General features: G+C 41.2%; 1 protein-coding gene across 1 annotated transcript in view; it reads right to left on the bottom strand.

The window, feature by feature from the left end:
- Positions 1 to 16,826, bottom strand: part of SNRK (SNF related kinase) — an 82,871-nt gene extending 66,045 nt beyond the window's left edge. The window contains exons 1-3 of the mRNA XM_024224301.2: positions 16,575 to 16,826; positions 11,972 to 12,114; positions 7,003 to 7,696 (exon numbers count right to left, since the gene is read on the bottom strand). Of these exons, the coding sequence (XP_024080069.1) occupies positions 7,003 to 7,591 (589 nt within the window). The 5' untranslated portion in view covers positions 7,592 to 7,696; positions 11,972 to 12,114; positions 16,575 to 16,826. The remainder of the gene's footprint in view (positions 1 to 7,002; positions 7,697 to 11,971; positions 12,115 to 16,574) is intronic.
- Between the last annotated feature and the right edge of the window lie 169 nt (positions 16,827 to 16,995).

Raw genomic sequence — 16,995 nt, 5'->3', positions numbered from 1 at the left:
GGGAGGTGTCATTTGATTCGTAAAAATTTATAATTTCAATGGCATCACCCTCTGCAGCGTGGCAGGCAGGGGAACTTGCTCCCTCTCACCCTGAGGTCCTCCAGTTGGTGGAAATGTTGATATTACGATGTCATTGGAAATGGGTCAAGTTGGATATCATTCGAAAGCCCATTCTCCCACAATCACAATGGTACCAAACAAGACAAACCTAGAACAATTTTGTAGATATATATTTGAGAATGTTTACATATCAACTTTTAATTATACTTTAACACAGGCATGTCAAATACACAGCTTTCACAAAATTAAATTGTGGTCCTTGATTGACAGTACTGTGTTATCAATTAATGCTCAGAACGCGATCCATGAACTTTTTAATGTTACAGATTACTATAAATGGAAGGTGTGCTTCAAGTTGATTTGCCTCATGAGCAAAAAAGCAGCAACTCACTGATATTGATTATCAGCTTTATGATGTAAAAAGAGTTGTAATGAGTGATCAAGACATCAGTATCCAGGTAGAAATTAGTTGAATACATCTGCAAATGGTATACACAGTTACATAACATACATTAAATAACAATTAATTACGATTTTATTAGAAAATCCTTGGGTTTTTTGGTCTTGAGCATTTTTAGGCTTCAGTGGGGAGATGAAGAGTACCAACTAGTTGCTGAATCTTTGGAGAATACCATCATGGAGGACCTGGTTAAACACAACACTTGGTGGCACCTTACATGATATAAGAAGTACACCCATAAACTGCATTTGGCAAGGTTGAAGAGGAAGTACATCAAGCATCAGGAAAGAGTTGAAAGTGCTAGGACAAGTGCCAACTGTGGTGAGACTCACCTTATAGTAGGTCCCATGGCATGCATTTCGAGAAGAACCCTACCTTTCTGCGGTAACCCAGAAACCCAACAGCATTCATTAAACATGGTTTCAATGGGTGAGAAACTGTATGAAGCAGTCACTCTTAGCAAGAACATTGCATGGAAAGTAAAATGGGTGCAACTGACCCAAAAGACACCCACACATACCACATTGCATATCATTCTGAGTGCTACACCATGAACATATGTAATGTGATGCATCAAAAGGTAGAAATAACAGAAACAAATACTGACTTTACTACTACAAACTGTGAGACTCAGCTGGAGTTCATAAATTCTCGCAGAGGCTCTAAAGGAGTGGCAATGACTGACATAGAGGCTAAATACATAGAAATATGTGCTTTGATCAGGATTGAAGAGGAACAAATGCTTAGCAGAAAGGCACTTAAACTACTTATTGAAGATGAACTCTGGGATATGGATGTAGTTTATACGACTTTCTCACAAGTAACCAAGCATCATCTAGACTCATTAAGTAGTGTTAAATGCTGGGGTTGGCGGGTGATTTTAAAGATACAGGATGAGCTTACTTGCATCAGCAACCCATTCGCGTACGACAGACTGGAGCTCATTAATATCATGATGAAAGCAGTCTTCAGTGATGAGATAGCTAAAGATGTCAGTCAAATGAATACTTTGGACTATGATTTGTGTGAAGCCTTCAAAACCCAAAGAATTATCTATGGCTCCATCATTCTATGGGCTCCAATTAAGAAGAACAGACAAAAGCTGTGCTTGAATGCAAAGAATGTCAGAGTGAAGGTGGCAGGGACCATTATAGGGCGGACCACAAACAGGTCATTGTTGGCTCATCTCCTGGTATTATCCAGATTTCAGCATGATGTTGAGCAACACGAGACTCTGGGAAACTTCGAGTTATCTGTGACACCAGGATTGACATTTGAATGTGACAAAACGTATGTTGCATGCATATGTGACAGGCGAAAAGCAAACTAATGTACATCTTACATGGTCTTCCTAAGCCAGCACTTACTGACGTGACCAGTACCTTGTGCTAGCAGAGGACTTTCACCTTAGCAATCATCGATGGTATAGCTGAGGTACAAGCTCTCAACACATCAGAAACTGCTCAGATTTGGCTGAACATTTCATTCTGAGGCTACAGAGAAAATACTGGGACTACGACAAAGTCTACCTCATAGTTGACATGTATGCAGAGGATTCAATTAAAAATATTACCAGAAAGTAGTGACTCCATGACTGTCCAATACAAAAATCACTGACTCCACAAACTTCTCCGATCTCATAATGAAGAAGCTACTGCCTCATATACCCACAAAGGATGAGTTAACTACACACCATGAAGGAAAAATGCTCCAGCATGCAAAGAATTATTCAAAGAATTTCATCGTCACATGGCATAATGAAGCTGCTGCCTCGCAGTGGTCAGTGGAGTTTCCTCATAGTTCCCATAAGGAGGCTCATGCTAAAATTATTTCACATGCTATCAATGCCACAGAGAAAAGTGCAACTAAACTCCAGATTTTTTGCACAAGACAGATGTTCTAGTACTCTCTCTGAGATACTACCCAAGACTTCTGCAAGATTCTGTTTTTGTGCCTGCTGCTGAGGAACAGAATTCCTGTATATCCCTCAGAGATGCGTTCCTATCACTGAAACTGTTAAAAGCCACCGTACTGCCAGTTTCCACGACCTTTCAGCATGTGACACTACTGGAAAGTTGCCTAGAAAGACCAAAATTATCTTTCTGAAAGGCATTCGATTCTGCCTCTGAAGACTCTCTCCTCACTCTGAGGCTGCTTGGAATGGCTGAGACAGTCACTGATGAGGCCATAAATGCACTTGAGGCATTCATATACCAAGTTTACCATTTAAAAACCAACATTACGACACTGGCAGAGTTGGTGGATGTTTTCCAAGAAGCAGACAAAAGGAGAAAAATTACCATGGACAAGGGTGCATTTATAGCTGCTAATACGAGGGAAATTTATCGAGCAACAGAATGGCTCCAGGATGATCAAGCGCACCCAAAACTACCCTCCGCTATCACACATGGATGGGTCTTGGAGGATGGACTAATCACATCAGCTATATGTGAAATACTATGCACTCCCAAATCAATCTTTCAGCAAATCAAACACTCATGTGCAAAGACCAGATGCTCACTATCTTGCAAATGTTTGGCTGGCACCCTGTTTTGTATGGAGATGTGCAAGTGCGGCTTGGACAAGGATTGGCGTGACAACATGTCTAGCAATGGTGCCCCAGACAGATGTCACTGATGAATAAATGTTTTCAGTCCTACATGTCAAGGACAACTTCCCTAGGATTAGGCAAGTTCAATGTCCTTTTAATGTAAGCAATGTATACCTGTGTGTAAGTATAATTTCTAAAAAATTCAATTTTTAAACATTTTCTCCAATATATACCTACGTAACTATTCTAGGTTTGTCATGTTTGGTACCACTGTGATCACGGGAAAAGGGGCTGAATGATACCCAACTCAACCCATTTCCAAAGACATTGCATTATCAAAATTTCCACCAACAGGACGACCTAGAGCTGGAAGCGAGTCACCCTGCCACAGAAGGTGACACCACAGAAATTATGATACATTAGTACGAATCCAATGACTCCTTCCTTAACTTTCTATGACTAACTTGACCATAGAATGAGATTTTATTACATTATGCTCCAAGACAAAAATCACAACAGTCACCATGTGAAAGACAAATTACTCATCTGTACACAGTTACTGGAGCTTAAGGTGTGTTGTCTATATCAGTGGTTCTCAAACTTTTTTGGACCAGGACCCATTTGTAAACATTGATGGTCAGTTCCAACCCAGTAAATAGCTTAAGTAGAAAACAAACAAGTATTTTAGCCCCAAAATACTTATTACCCACTACATGTAATAATAAAACAAAACAAACAAACAATCATAACAAGTTAAAGCCACAGCCAGTAGCAGCGCAGAAGTAAGGGTGGTAATATCATTGGTATGCACAGCATTAACATACAGTGAAGCACAAGCGGCATCTATTTTTTAAAAGTTGTAGCAAAATATGATCTATTTTTAAATTTGTTCGCAACTCTTTCATACATTCTTGCGACCCACTTTTGAGTTTCCACCCATGTGTTGAGAAACACTGGTCCATATATATATTTTCTACTATTGGTGCACATGTGTCCCACACACTCAAGATTGGAGTCTTTGGCCAGTAGTGCCCATTGTGTCCACATGTGCGGCAAATGCCCCCTTGGTCACAAAGGGCAGTGCAGGGCCAATCCCAGAATCCAATTTACACCTGGATCCTCTGGCAAAGGGAAAGGAGGTCAGGTTGTGTTGCCCATATATTTATATATATATTACACATCTCAAAGAATTCTAGTTACTGTGCAAGTAAAGCAACTCTTGGAGTGCTTGTCTATATACATATTCCATTCTTGGTGACTCCCAAGCAGTAACCCGAACTAAGGTGGTGGGTGCTTAAAGTCTTATCTAGACTCTAAACATCCCTGCCAAAAGCAGCATCTGCTCTGAAGGTATGTATGGAATCCCAGGTGGATGCTTTACAAATGTCCATTATGGGACTACTTCTCAAGGAAGCAGCGGAAGTTGCTTGCATTCTAGTGGAATGAGTTCTAATATTAACTGGAGAATCTAATGTTGCTAGTTCACAGCAGAATCCAATAACCCATTTAGATAATGTTTGGAAGTAAACAGTATGGTCTTTCATCCTCTCTGCAAAGGACAATTGCCTTAGGGAGGCCCGGAAGGGTTTTGTTTTCTGTAAGTAAAAAGCTACAGCCCTATGATTATTAAGGGTATGTCGTTTAGAGTTCCTGTGATTAGACTGAGGTCTGAGGAAAATGTAGGTAGGTAAGACAGTCTGATTTAAAACAGAAGTCTGACAATATTTTCAGTAAGAAAGAAATTAGGATGTGGCCGAAGAAAAACCAGTTCAGAATGGAAAACAGGATAGATGGAGTATGCTGTGACAGACCCAGACCAGTGGGGTACAGGAGTCTGGTAGAGGGCAAATATACTGGTCACTGGATGAGTAGTTTTCTGTTCCCTGAGTGACCAGAGAAGGGGCTGCACTAGAGTAATCAGGAACCTGCTAGAACCAGTTAAGGCAGGCAGGCTAATTAGGACACCTGGAGCCAATTAAGAAGAAGCTGCTAGAATCAATTAAGGCAGGCTAATCAGGGCACCTGGGTTTTAAAAGGAGCTCACTTCAGTTTGTAGTGCGAGAGTGTGAGGAGCTGGGAGCAAGAGGCGCAAGGAGCTGAGAGTGAGAGGGTGTGCTGCTGGAGGACTGAGGAGCACAAGCATTATCAGACACCAGGAGGAAGGTCCTGTGGTGAGAATAAGGAAGGTGTTTGGAGGAGGCCATGGGGAAGTAGCTCAGGGAGTTGTAGCTGTCATGCAGCTGTTACAGGAGGCACTATAGACAGCTGCAGTCCACAGGGCCCTGGGCTGGAACCTGGAGTAGAGAGCAGGCCCGGGTTCCCCCCAAACCTCCCAATTGACCTGGACTGTGGGTTCTTCCAGAAGGGAAGGTCTCTGAGCTGTTCCCCAACCCACATGGTGAATCTCTGAGGCAAGAAAATCCGTCAATAAGCGCAGGACCCACCAAGATAGAGGAGGAACTTTGTCACAATGCCTTGAGTTCACCTCTCTCCCCAATCCTCTTAACTGATGTGATTGCTAGTAGGAAGCTTTTCATGGATAGATACAGAAGAGAATTTACCATGGGCTCAAACAGGGGTCTCATGAGGCCCCCCAGTGCTACATTAAGAATCCATGTGGGGATTGCCTTCCCTTATAAGTAGAAAAACCCTTAAACCCCTGAGGAATCTGAACATTGTAGGATGGGAAAAAAACAGAATACTCCTGTAGATGAATGGTAAGTGTTAATAGCTGAAAGATGCACCCTGACAGAGCTAAGTGAAAGCCCAGAGTTCTTTAGAGAGAGCAGATAATCTAACATTGCAGGAACGTACATCTCAGGAGGCTGTCAGAGATGATGTTCACACCACGCCAAAAATCTTCTCCACTTAGTAAGTTTGTCTGACAGAGTCTTTCCTATTATTTGTTATAATGTTCTGTACATCAGTTGATCATAACCTCTATTTCTGAGATCCATCCAGAAACCATGTTGTGGTGCATTTAAGGGGAAATGTGACTCCTCCAAACAATGAGATTTTGTGTGCCCATCATTAATGGGAACTGCTGCCTCACAATGGGGGTCAAAATTTAATCCCAGAGACTTTGACTGCAACATCTTTAAGCACTGGTACTGAAAGATCCCAGTTGGGAATATGTACAAGTATTAAAGACTTCACAGAACTAAGTGAAACCTATCAAAGAGGTGGTGCCAACAGGCAACTAACTAAACCAAATTTACTGTACTAATATATACACTTTCTCTCTTAATAAGGAAAATTTAGATTTAGTGATCATGGACTCTGGGCGCACCGTGTCAAAGTCACAAGTAGTAAGAAGTAACTGAGTGGCAGTACGTCCCATGCTGCATGCCCTTGGTGTAGGAGCACAAAGGCCCTCAGGCTGTATGGGAGCACTCAGACACTGCTGGCCAAAAGACTCGGATTTCAAGCAAATGCTCGCCAAGAATGGAATATACACGGGCAACCACTCAAAAGAAGAACTGCTCGTTCTCAAAGTTTACTTCTGTTTGTGAGGCAAGTGATTCTTGTGTGTTTAGATTTGGGGAGTTTTGTTTCGTTTTTAATTTTACCTTTTTGTTCCCCATGAAAGGAGCTGGATTTTGTTTGAATCACTATATACCAGAAGGCATACTGCATACACCTTACTATTCATATTTTAATCCAGTGCATATATTGCATGGGTTTCCATTTTTATGAGCTTTAAGATAAAAATAAAAGATTTAACAAGCAGTTTGAAAGTTCTTCTTAAATAGGCTAAATATTGTCTCCTTCAGATAAAGCTATTGTAACCTTGACTCAGTGATCTGACCTTTACTATACGACTTCTTGTCTTCCAAGGATGGCATTATTTTGGAAGGGAAAACATCTAACTGGTAAAATGCTGAGGTACATAAGTTAATATTACTAGTCAAATTTAAGAAGTGTGACTTACCCACTGCTGGTGCATCATATTCATCCCCAAGTAGAATTTCAGGAGCAGAATATGCTAGAGATCCGCAACTGGTAGTGAGCTTCTTTCCAGGCTGAAATTTGTTGCTGAAGCCAAAGTCAGTCAATTTCACAAGTCCTTGTTTTTCAAAGAAGACAACATTTTCTGGTTTTAAGTCTCTGTGAACTACATGTAGTTTATGGCAATAAGATATAGCATGAACTATCTGAGCAAAGTATTTCTTAGCCAGGTCCTCATTAAGTCCCTCTTCATGTTTCATGATGTAATCAAACATATCTCCTCCATCACCAAGCTCCAAGATAAGGTAAAGTTTGGTCTGGGTGTCAATCACTTCATACAGACGAACAATATTGGGATGCTGCACTAGTTTCATGCATCTAACTTCTTGGAAAAGATGCCCAGTGGCCAGAGAGTCCAGTTTGGTCTTGTCAATTACTTTCACTGCTACTTTTTCACCTGTAAAGACATGCCGGGCAAGTTTGACCACAGCAAAGTGGCCTCTGCCCAAGGTTTTATCCAAATCATATAGTCCAGCAATTTTTCCATCATACCCTCGTTTGAAGCCTGCCATACTGTTCCTGAAGAAGGACTAATGTTTAAACTGTTTGGAATTGGGATCTTCTCATATAAGCATATTTGTTCCAAATAAGTAATCCATTTTCACTGCCAAACGTATCTAAAACATAGAAAGAGAAACAAGATTACATATATTCACTTGCTCCTTAGTGTAAGCCATTCAAAAATAATTGCAATGTGGGCTTTATAGAATACTTCTGAAGTTATTCAGCAGGTGAGTTCTTCAAAAAGCATGTTTTGCCAAGACCCTAACTAAAGCAATGCACTGCTGACCAGCACCAGTCAGAAAACCATGCTGTCAATGTGTTTGAAGAAAGTGAGTTTCAAAGGCACAATGAGATAAAGAGTAACGGAATTTCAAGAGAAATTTACTCGAAGGGCATTAGAGGAACCTCACGATACCCAAAAACTTCTCTCGAAAACTGGATACCCTTGATGTGCCTTGGATTTGGAAAATATAATGTGTGATTAACACTTCAAGGAAGCTGTAGTTTGGATAAATTAGTTCTTCCACATGACTACAGTATAAACATGGTCAATTATAGAAGCCCTTAAAAGCTGAAGTCTACATGTTCTTGTTAAAACAGGGGAGATAGTCATAAGAATTGAAAGTCATGCCAATAGAACTTCAGATCACACAATAACTGTTATGTGCCGCAACACAAGTGTTAATATATGCCAAAAAATGAGGTGAAACACACCCGTTTCTTGGATCAATGTTCTATTGCAGTGACTCTGAAATATGTTGGGTAACAATTTCCCATTTACCACACCTCAGAATGAGGCACTAGATTTCATTTTCTACCTCATAAATTTAATGATCATTTACCAATAGAACAGCAACATGCAAACTATAGCAATTAAAAAATTAAAAGGTTGTGATTAAGTGTTTGATATGTTTATGCACCATAAAAAGGACAATTATTTTTTTTAAATAATCTTTAATCTGACATTGTCACTTGGCTCTCAATTAAAACTTTGCAAGTGAAACAACCCACAGGACAAACTTGAAGCTCAAAAGTAGATGTGCCAACTCCATAGGTTAAAAAAAATGTCTGCTCCCCTCTGATAGCTTTCCTTTAGTCACTGGATTTCAGGCACTTCGCCCCAAATGTAACTCCAACAGCCAGTTCATTTCACTTTTAAAAACCAAGTGTCCAACTTTAGCGCCATTTAAGTCAATAGTAAAATTGCCTTTTATTGCAATGAAAGTCCCTTCTGTATTTAAAAAGTTACTTAGAATTTCAACAAATGTATTTGGATATTAAAAAGAGCACTACAAAAACATAGCCATGGGACTGTAAAAGAAACAGGGAAAGTCTTAAAAGGACACAGTCAATAAGGGGACGAGGAGTCTTCTAACCCAGAAAGTCTTCTAACCCAGAAAGTCTGCACTCAATTCCAGAACCCAACACCTCCCACTTCAAAGAACAATTAGCCTACTTCTCGAGAAAGTCATTCACAACACCAGGAATCAACACAAGAAACCCTCTATATCCAAATTCAGTCTATGCTCACAAACAGGAAGTACTGCAAGAAAATGAAGCCATGAAGGAGGCTGCAACCCTAATCCATGCCCTTGTCAGATAGTGAAAATATTGAGAAAGTCTCTGCCCCCTAACTGAGCTCATTAATATCTCCTCTAAAAAGAGACCTAACAGTGTTCCTGAACCACATCACAATCTGACTATTAGTTAAGAAATTACTATCCAGTATCTAGCCTTCTATTCTTGAGCAAAGTAACTGAGAAGCTTGCAGAGATCACCTCCAACTCCACCTAGATTCTGCCAATATTCTGGGCCCCATCCAATTAAGCTTCAGGAGTGGCGGGTCAGCAGGGCTATATATTAGGCGCCATGAGGGCGCAACTCCAGGGGGTGCCCAGGCCGACCCGACGGATGCTGCTAAGGGAAAAATCTTCTGGCCACCGATTGGAATCGACATGAACAAGCACTCGAAGAAGAACAAAGACTTTCCATATTAATGCTGCATTTTTGTTTCCCATTTTTACACAACAGGTAAGCTAGAACTGAGTTGCAAATCCAGCAATACATTCCCCCAAAATTGTGAACTTAATCTAAAGTCATGCATTCCTAACTGATGGCAACCTTTTTAATCTATGTGTTTAAACTAAGTCTTAGAAAATTGAAACATAGGACATCAACCGTAAACTTAACAAGGTTTGAGAGGAAAAGAAAAGTATTCATTAGTAGCCAACAGGCACACAATTATTTATTATAATTCACAAATATCACCAACATTTCAAATATTCTAAGCTTGAAAAATTCAATTACTATTATTTCATTAATGCTTTTAAGAGCACTGGAATGGGACTCAGGAGATCTCCATTCTATTCTCAGCTCTACCACTTGCCTGCTGGGTGACCTTGGCCAAGTCACTTCACCACTGTATGCCTCAGTTTCTCCATCTGTAAAATGGGGATAATGAGACTTAACTCCTTTGTAAAGTGCTTTGCTATCTGCTAATGGAAAGCATTATCCATTTCCATTAAGTCTTATTTTCTGTACTTAACTGGGACACAAAAAACATACTTGGTCAAAACATGGCTTTCAAGATAGCTCAAGAGAAAATATGACTTACGTTTATTTGGTTAAAGTGGTATAAATGCAAAGCTAATGTTTAATTACGAGGGATTTTTTGCTGAACAAAACCCAGTTTTGACTGGAAATAGAGAGGACTGTCAAACATATCATCCAATAGATGTTCCTGATTGCAAGTGTGTTTGAAAAACTGGAGAACCATCCTGCAGGTTCTGTTATGTATTTAGTTTTTATTTCAGTCAAAAAGTAACAGCATTAGAAGGTATTTTTCAGTGGGTAAAAGGGATGGAAATAAAGTTATCTCTGATATAGAGGGTTTAGGAAGACCACTATATGTAGCCCAACATATATCAACGGGGCACAAAGATGGAAGAATAGAGATTTTTAACCAATTGATTGAAACACTCTTTCACCTTTGGCCATTGAAATGGCCAACTCCATCCCAAAAGTGGCTTCCCTCAGGTACTGTAAGAAATAACTGGTGAAATCTGATTCAAAAGTCAACCACAGGGAACTAAATCAGATTAGATGTAACAAGGGAAGTGTCCAACTCTTCATGATCTCACTGATCACCAATATATTTTGAATAGCACATGGAATCAACAGAGGGAGGGGCACATCAGTTAATATCATTGCTACCCAGCCCCCTTTATACAAATGGTTTGGGAAGAGAATTCCAAGTACCAAAGCTAGGCACGTGAAGTACTGTAGTCTTATATTTAAACAGCAAAGAATGAAAATTCTGCAAGTCTCAGAATTGTTATGTTCTTTCCTAGTCAAGCACCACCACTGTATTTCAGTGGTCACCCAATCTAGAAAACATTAAGGTTTGATATCTTATGGACCACCACAGCTAGAAACAAATGTCATACCACCAATGGAAAGTTGGGAATCTCAACTTCCAGCAGTTTACATCCTTCATTTATACGCCCTGTGTGTGGTGAAAAAGTTAACCAGAAAATACCCACGATTCTGATCATAAATTTGTTCTCCAACCACACTTCAATTTTGACAGATTTATCACAGACTTTTATAGTGAAGGGTTGGAAAGCTTTCCAAAAAAATAAAGCACTAATGGTGTAAACTGCTAACATCTAATACTACCTCTTAAGATAGTAATTGCAAAAGTAACAGAGCAGGGTAGAAAGCAAGATGGTAGTCAGGATGACGTAATTATAAAGGTCCATTATTTTGTGAATAGGCAGACCTAGAAATTCTTAGTTATAAAGTTTCTTCAGTTATATCAAATCTTCATAGTACTAAAATAAATCCATTTTGACGGTTCACATACTCAAACATATTTTTGCAGCATGCCATAATACTCACTAGAGCAGCAAACAACTTCTCCCCTAGCACAACAAACCCACAGTAGACCTCAGCTACCCATAATCCAACCAACAATTAATTGACAACAATTCATCCACAAAGAAAAAGCAAATCTAAGAAGAAGCCCAGAAACCAAGCATTTTGGTCAGTCTTTCCTGAATCCAGAAATAAAACCATATAATCTTCTCAAGCCAAGATTTGTTTTGAAGATTAATTGGCATTATCCAAGTATTTTCCCCTAAACTTCAGAATTATAAATCCCTCAACATCTTCCCTCTTCATCCTCCCCAGCCATCATTTTATAATAACTGTTTGGAAGCTTGAAATGATGTATTACTCTGATGAAAGTCTACCCTTCTGCAATATGCATATCCTTTATTATTGTAGGTCTGGTCACGAATGGCGGCACAAACATTTATTTTGAGAAAGTTAATTGCAAGGATTTTGTAACAGAAGGAAAAGACTGATCAAATTTGGGTTCCACCAACCTTGACAGTGCCCCTTTCAGAGATATCATCTGGGTTTGTTCTTTGTTCATGAAGTCTCAGACTTTCTTCATCCTTTCCAAATGTCTAATGATATTTCCATATCAGGTACTGATGCCAGTTTTGCATTCTTCTTTCCCTCGCTCCTAGGTAAGCAGAGATTTAAAAAAAAAAAAAAAAACCATTATTTCCCTCCACTGGAAGGCTAGCAAATATTTGTTGAATAAACAAAGATAAAAGATACTAATACTTGGACTTCAAAACATTTCAACAGCTGTTCAGCTGATACTTTGGACCAATTTTTTTTTTTTTTTAAATCAAATGAGATTAATCCATTATTGTAAGCACACTCAGACAAAGGTAACATTAATAAACAAGCACAAATCAAGATTTTTTTTTATCCACACGGACTGAGGTAGAAGTGTTAAATGCTGTTCCATGTCTGAATACGGAGACAAGTACGTATAAAACCTATTGTAAGCCACGCCACCTCTTAAAGTAAGATTTCCACGGTATGCTTGTGAACTAAATCCTAGACCATCACTGGTTTAATAAATGTCTGATACCATAAATGTTCAGAATACCAACTTGGCTTGGACACATATGCCTTTATAATACTGGAACCTTCCCACTGAGACCTGTAGCCAAAAACTGCTTTTCCTTAAAGTTCAATAACACTGTTCTTCCCCACCCAGTTACTCAGCTTCTATCTACACCTTCATTACTAACATCTTAAGTTACTTAAGAATTAGCAGAAAACTGAAATTTATCATTCCTTAATATATATGAACTGCAGCCATAAAATCCTGAGCTGTAATCTTATATCTCAAGATAAACGTGGTTATGCCTGGTCACTAATGGGATGTGAGACTGCTGAAGAAAACACAGGATGATGCAGGAGTCATGTTCGTGAATCAATAAATAGAAACTTTTCCATACAACTTCATATAATACCAGTGCCCCATCATGGTAATAGCATTCACTGTGAAGTTGAGAGATGCAGTCTAAGATGAAAGAGAGATCTTGTCCATTAGTGATTAGTAAAGATTGCATGCCACCTTCTTTTTGCAACAGGGTTCTCAACCCTATCATCCTGGCCAGATTTCTGTGTGGGTGTCTACATTCTGACTTAGCTGTATTCTCTGAAATTTCAACTGAATACACAAATTTTCACATGCTTGAGATGCTGTGTACTACTGTCATGTGCTCTTTAAACAGCAGCTACTTTACACTACAGATGTGGTTGCATTTCAATGTCAATTACATTTCAGAAGTAATTTGGAAAGGCTCTAGAAATGTAACATACTAGTGCACCACCACTTAAGTTGTTAACTTACCTTATAGTATTTATTTATTTGCTGCACACAGTAAGTTCAGCTCTGTACAGAACATATAGAAGGACATGTCCCTGCCCCCCGGAACTTACCCTCTAAAATAACACAAACCACCTGTTGATTGGATGCACAGCAGTACAGCAAAAAAGTTTTTAAATTAATTATTATAATAATAATGCCATAATAATCCGGGGATTTCTTGGAGTGCGGGACAGTTGGGGGGTATTACTGGCAAGTGTCATGGAAGAAGTGTGTTTTGAGGACATATATGAAAGAGAGGAAGCTTGCTGCATTCACCATGACAGCAAGGATATACTAGTCATAAGGGATAGCATAGAAAGAGAGGCAAGAAAGCAAGAAGGATGAAGAGAAAGTGGTCAGACACAAGGTGTTGGAAGAGTGAAGGGAGCAAGATTCAAATGAAGATGTAGACTGGAGAGGGGCTGTTTAAACCTGATTCAGAAGGCAGGAAGTTAGAGGGATTTGAAGAGAAGATGAGGTGGTCAGAGCAGTGTGTGAGAAAGATTCTCTTTGTAACATTATGAATAGACTGAAGGAGAGAAAGGTGAGGATTAGAGGTTTCAGTATAACAAATGCACATATCCAGTTTAAAAATGATGTACCAATATGTCTTCACATTGCATTCACTTCAGTTACCAGAATTTAAACTGTTTGATCTACTGCACAACCAGACAAAAAAGAAAGCATTAAGTCACCTACACTGGGCACACATAAAAAGTTCACTTCAGTTCTAACAGGATTGAAATATAAGGAATATCACTAAGACTGAAATGTAATTTATGTCACCCACCATACTAAGGAAATAAATTGGGTCTGTACTTTTTTTTTTGAGCTTCTTTATGTTATACAAAGAATACAGGTAGGCTGTGGGGGTTGTTTGTTTTAAGATTTCCAGCTTTTTATTACCTTAAATACATCTGATATGTCAAATCTGGTCTTCTCTGGCTTTGTTCGCAGCTCTGAGGACTCTCATGTTACTGCATAGTATTTTAATGTTTGATCTGTTTCAAGTCCTACAAGAACTAACAGTCATTGCTACTCACTACAATCAATTGACTCCTCAGTCCCAGTAGTTGACAATTGGAGCACATTACGTAAAACAAAAATTCAGCTGATTTCAACAATATTTCAGTAGTAATCAATTCCTTGGTGGCACATTTCTTGCAAGACGCGCTTAACCCTTTTATAATCTATAAATCAGTCTCAACACACATCTTTAAATTCCACTTTACTAAGATTCTTATTTTCTTCCTTCCCCTACACAGGAAAAAAAGTGCCTCTGGAGGTCTAAAAGCATTCCCCATAAAAATGTTCAAAAACAAAAATGTAGCAACCTATACAACTAAGTAACAGGTACACCACAGAGAGATGGCATAAACAAATCTCTACTCACATCATTTGGATGCAATTTATCCACACTAATAGACGGCTATAAGTCTTAGATCACACTTCTATTGTTTCAGGAACTGCTCTGATACCACTGAGGAAGTCACTTGAGTTCCAACAGGATGCACAGAGTGGGAGGACGGATGTAAAATTGCCCAGTAATGAGCAAACATTTTTATACTCCAATTTAAACCTTTCTCCCTTCGGCAACCTTTGTGTGTGCAGAAAGCACCCTTCCACAGATGCTCTAGTTATCATATGTACCAGTAAAAAAATCCAGTTGGAGATAAGTCAAGTTTGTCTCCAGCATCCCTCAGGTCACTACAGAATTTTTCCCTTTATGTGAAAGGATAAACAACACTTCCCTATTCACTTCCTCCACACCATTCATGATTTTAATAGACCTCTATCATATCCCCTCCCCTTAGGCAATGTCTACACTAGCACTTGCGTCAGCAAAACTTCTGTCGCTCAGTGGTGTGAAAAAAACAACCCCCTGAGCCTCATAAATTTTGCCAGCATAAGTGCTCGTGTGCACAGTGCTACATCAGAAGAAGACACTCTTCTGCAGACACAGCTACCGCCGCTTGTTGAGCTGGTTTTATTATGTCGATGGGAGAGCTCTCTCCTGTCATCATAACACAACTGCATGAGTGATCTTACAGCTGTGCTTGTAATTGTAGACATGGCCTTAGTCATCTCTTTTCTAAACTGAACAGTCCCAGTCTTTTTAATCTCTCCTCATACAAAAACTGTTCCATACCCATAATAGTTTTTGTACGAGAGAAGGGCAACATTTTCTAATTCTAATACATCTTTTTGAGATGGGACAATCAGAATTGCACACAATGTTCAAGATACCATGGATTTTACCATAGTTACCCTAGGACTTCATGAATAACTGAAATCAATAAAATAGATTTAAAAAGACACATTTCATGGATGGATGTCGTTAGTGGGGTGGCTTCTGGGTGTCAGAACCTAGCCACTAAGATCTATAAAAGCCATTCTCCAGGACAGGGCTACTTGCCAAATTAATTTCTATAGTAACCTGGAAACAGCAGTTCAATGAAATAATGTTATTGGCATGACTATACACCTGTTGCCAAAGGATAAGAGACACCTACAGTTTGTAGGTCTGTCAGAGGTACTCCCTCTAAGCAAAGAAAGAATGCCAGCTCACGCTCTGAACAAACCTGTTGGCTATGCCTCTGGTTTGAAAGAGTAAGAGGCAGTATCATCCCCCAAAAATGTGGCTAGGGTTATGGTTTACGGATTTCTCTAGCTAGAAAGATTTCACCCTTTTAACACAAAACATAGAACAGGCAAACCGCGATAGGTGTCCCTGCCCTCCACAGGTTGCGAGGGGTGAGGATGAACTCCACCACAGTTTCTTCCCTTAGAGCCTGCTTTGCCCGTGTTTGGATTTTGATAGTACCACAAATGACACACGCGCGGGAGAAAGGGGGGGGGGTCGTCATGTCACACACACGCGTGCGCGGGGACGGGGGGGTCATCGTGTCACACACACGCGCGGCGGGACGGGGGAGTCGTCGTGTCACACACCCGCCTGCCCAGGCACTTCCAGCCCCGCACCAACCCTCACCCGGCCGGCCTAAGCCGGGAGAAGGAGACACGAGATGTGGCTCCCGCAGCCCGGGCAGTACCGACCTTCAGGCGCAGGGAACTGCCCCGCCGCTGGGCCCCGCAGCCTCCCCGGGGCGAGGCCGCCATTGCCCGGCCGGGAGGGAGCCAGGGCCCCGGCGGGCAGGCCGGACCCGGGGAACGGTCTCCTACTTATCCGCCAGCCCAGCCGGGCCGGGAGCCCCGGGACACCGATCCCCCGCGCCGCGCCAGTAACGTACCCCCGCAGCAGCGGCTCCTCCGGGCGCCACCCCCCACATGGGCAGCGGCGTCTGCCCCTGTCACCGGCCGCTCCCCCCGCTGGGAGCTGGAGGCGCCCCCGGGAGAAGCGGGGCCCAGGCGGGGCAGCGAAACAGCGGCGGGAGCAGCTCGACCTGTGCCCGCGTCCTGCTCTGCGTGTCCCGCGCCCGGCGTCGCCCGCCTGCTCCGTCCCCGGCTCCTGCCGCTGCGGCGACTCCGAGCGCGACGCACTGACAACAACGGCCGGCGGCTCCCGAGACCTGGGGGCGGGGCCAGGGAGGGGCAACCGGCACAGAGAAAGGGTCGCCGCTGCGCATGCGCCGGAGGGAGGTGCCACCGTCTTGCCGTCACGCCCCGGCTAAGGGGGCGTCGCGGGTCGGGGAGGGACAGGACCGGGGGGAG

The sequence above is a fragment of the Terrapene carolina genome, unplaced genomic scaffold (assembly GCF_002925995.2).
Source record: "Terrapene carolina triunguis isolate 2854851 unplaced genomic scaffold, T_m_triunguis-2.0 Scaffold84, whole genome shotgun sequence".
NCBI lineage: Eukaryota > Metazoa > Chordata > Testudines > Emydidae > Terrapene > Terrapene triunguis.
The sequence above is the reverse complement of the archived record's forward strand: the minus strand, read 5'-3'. Positions and strand labels throughout refer to the sequence as shown.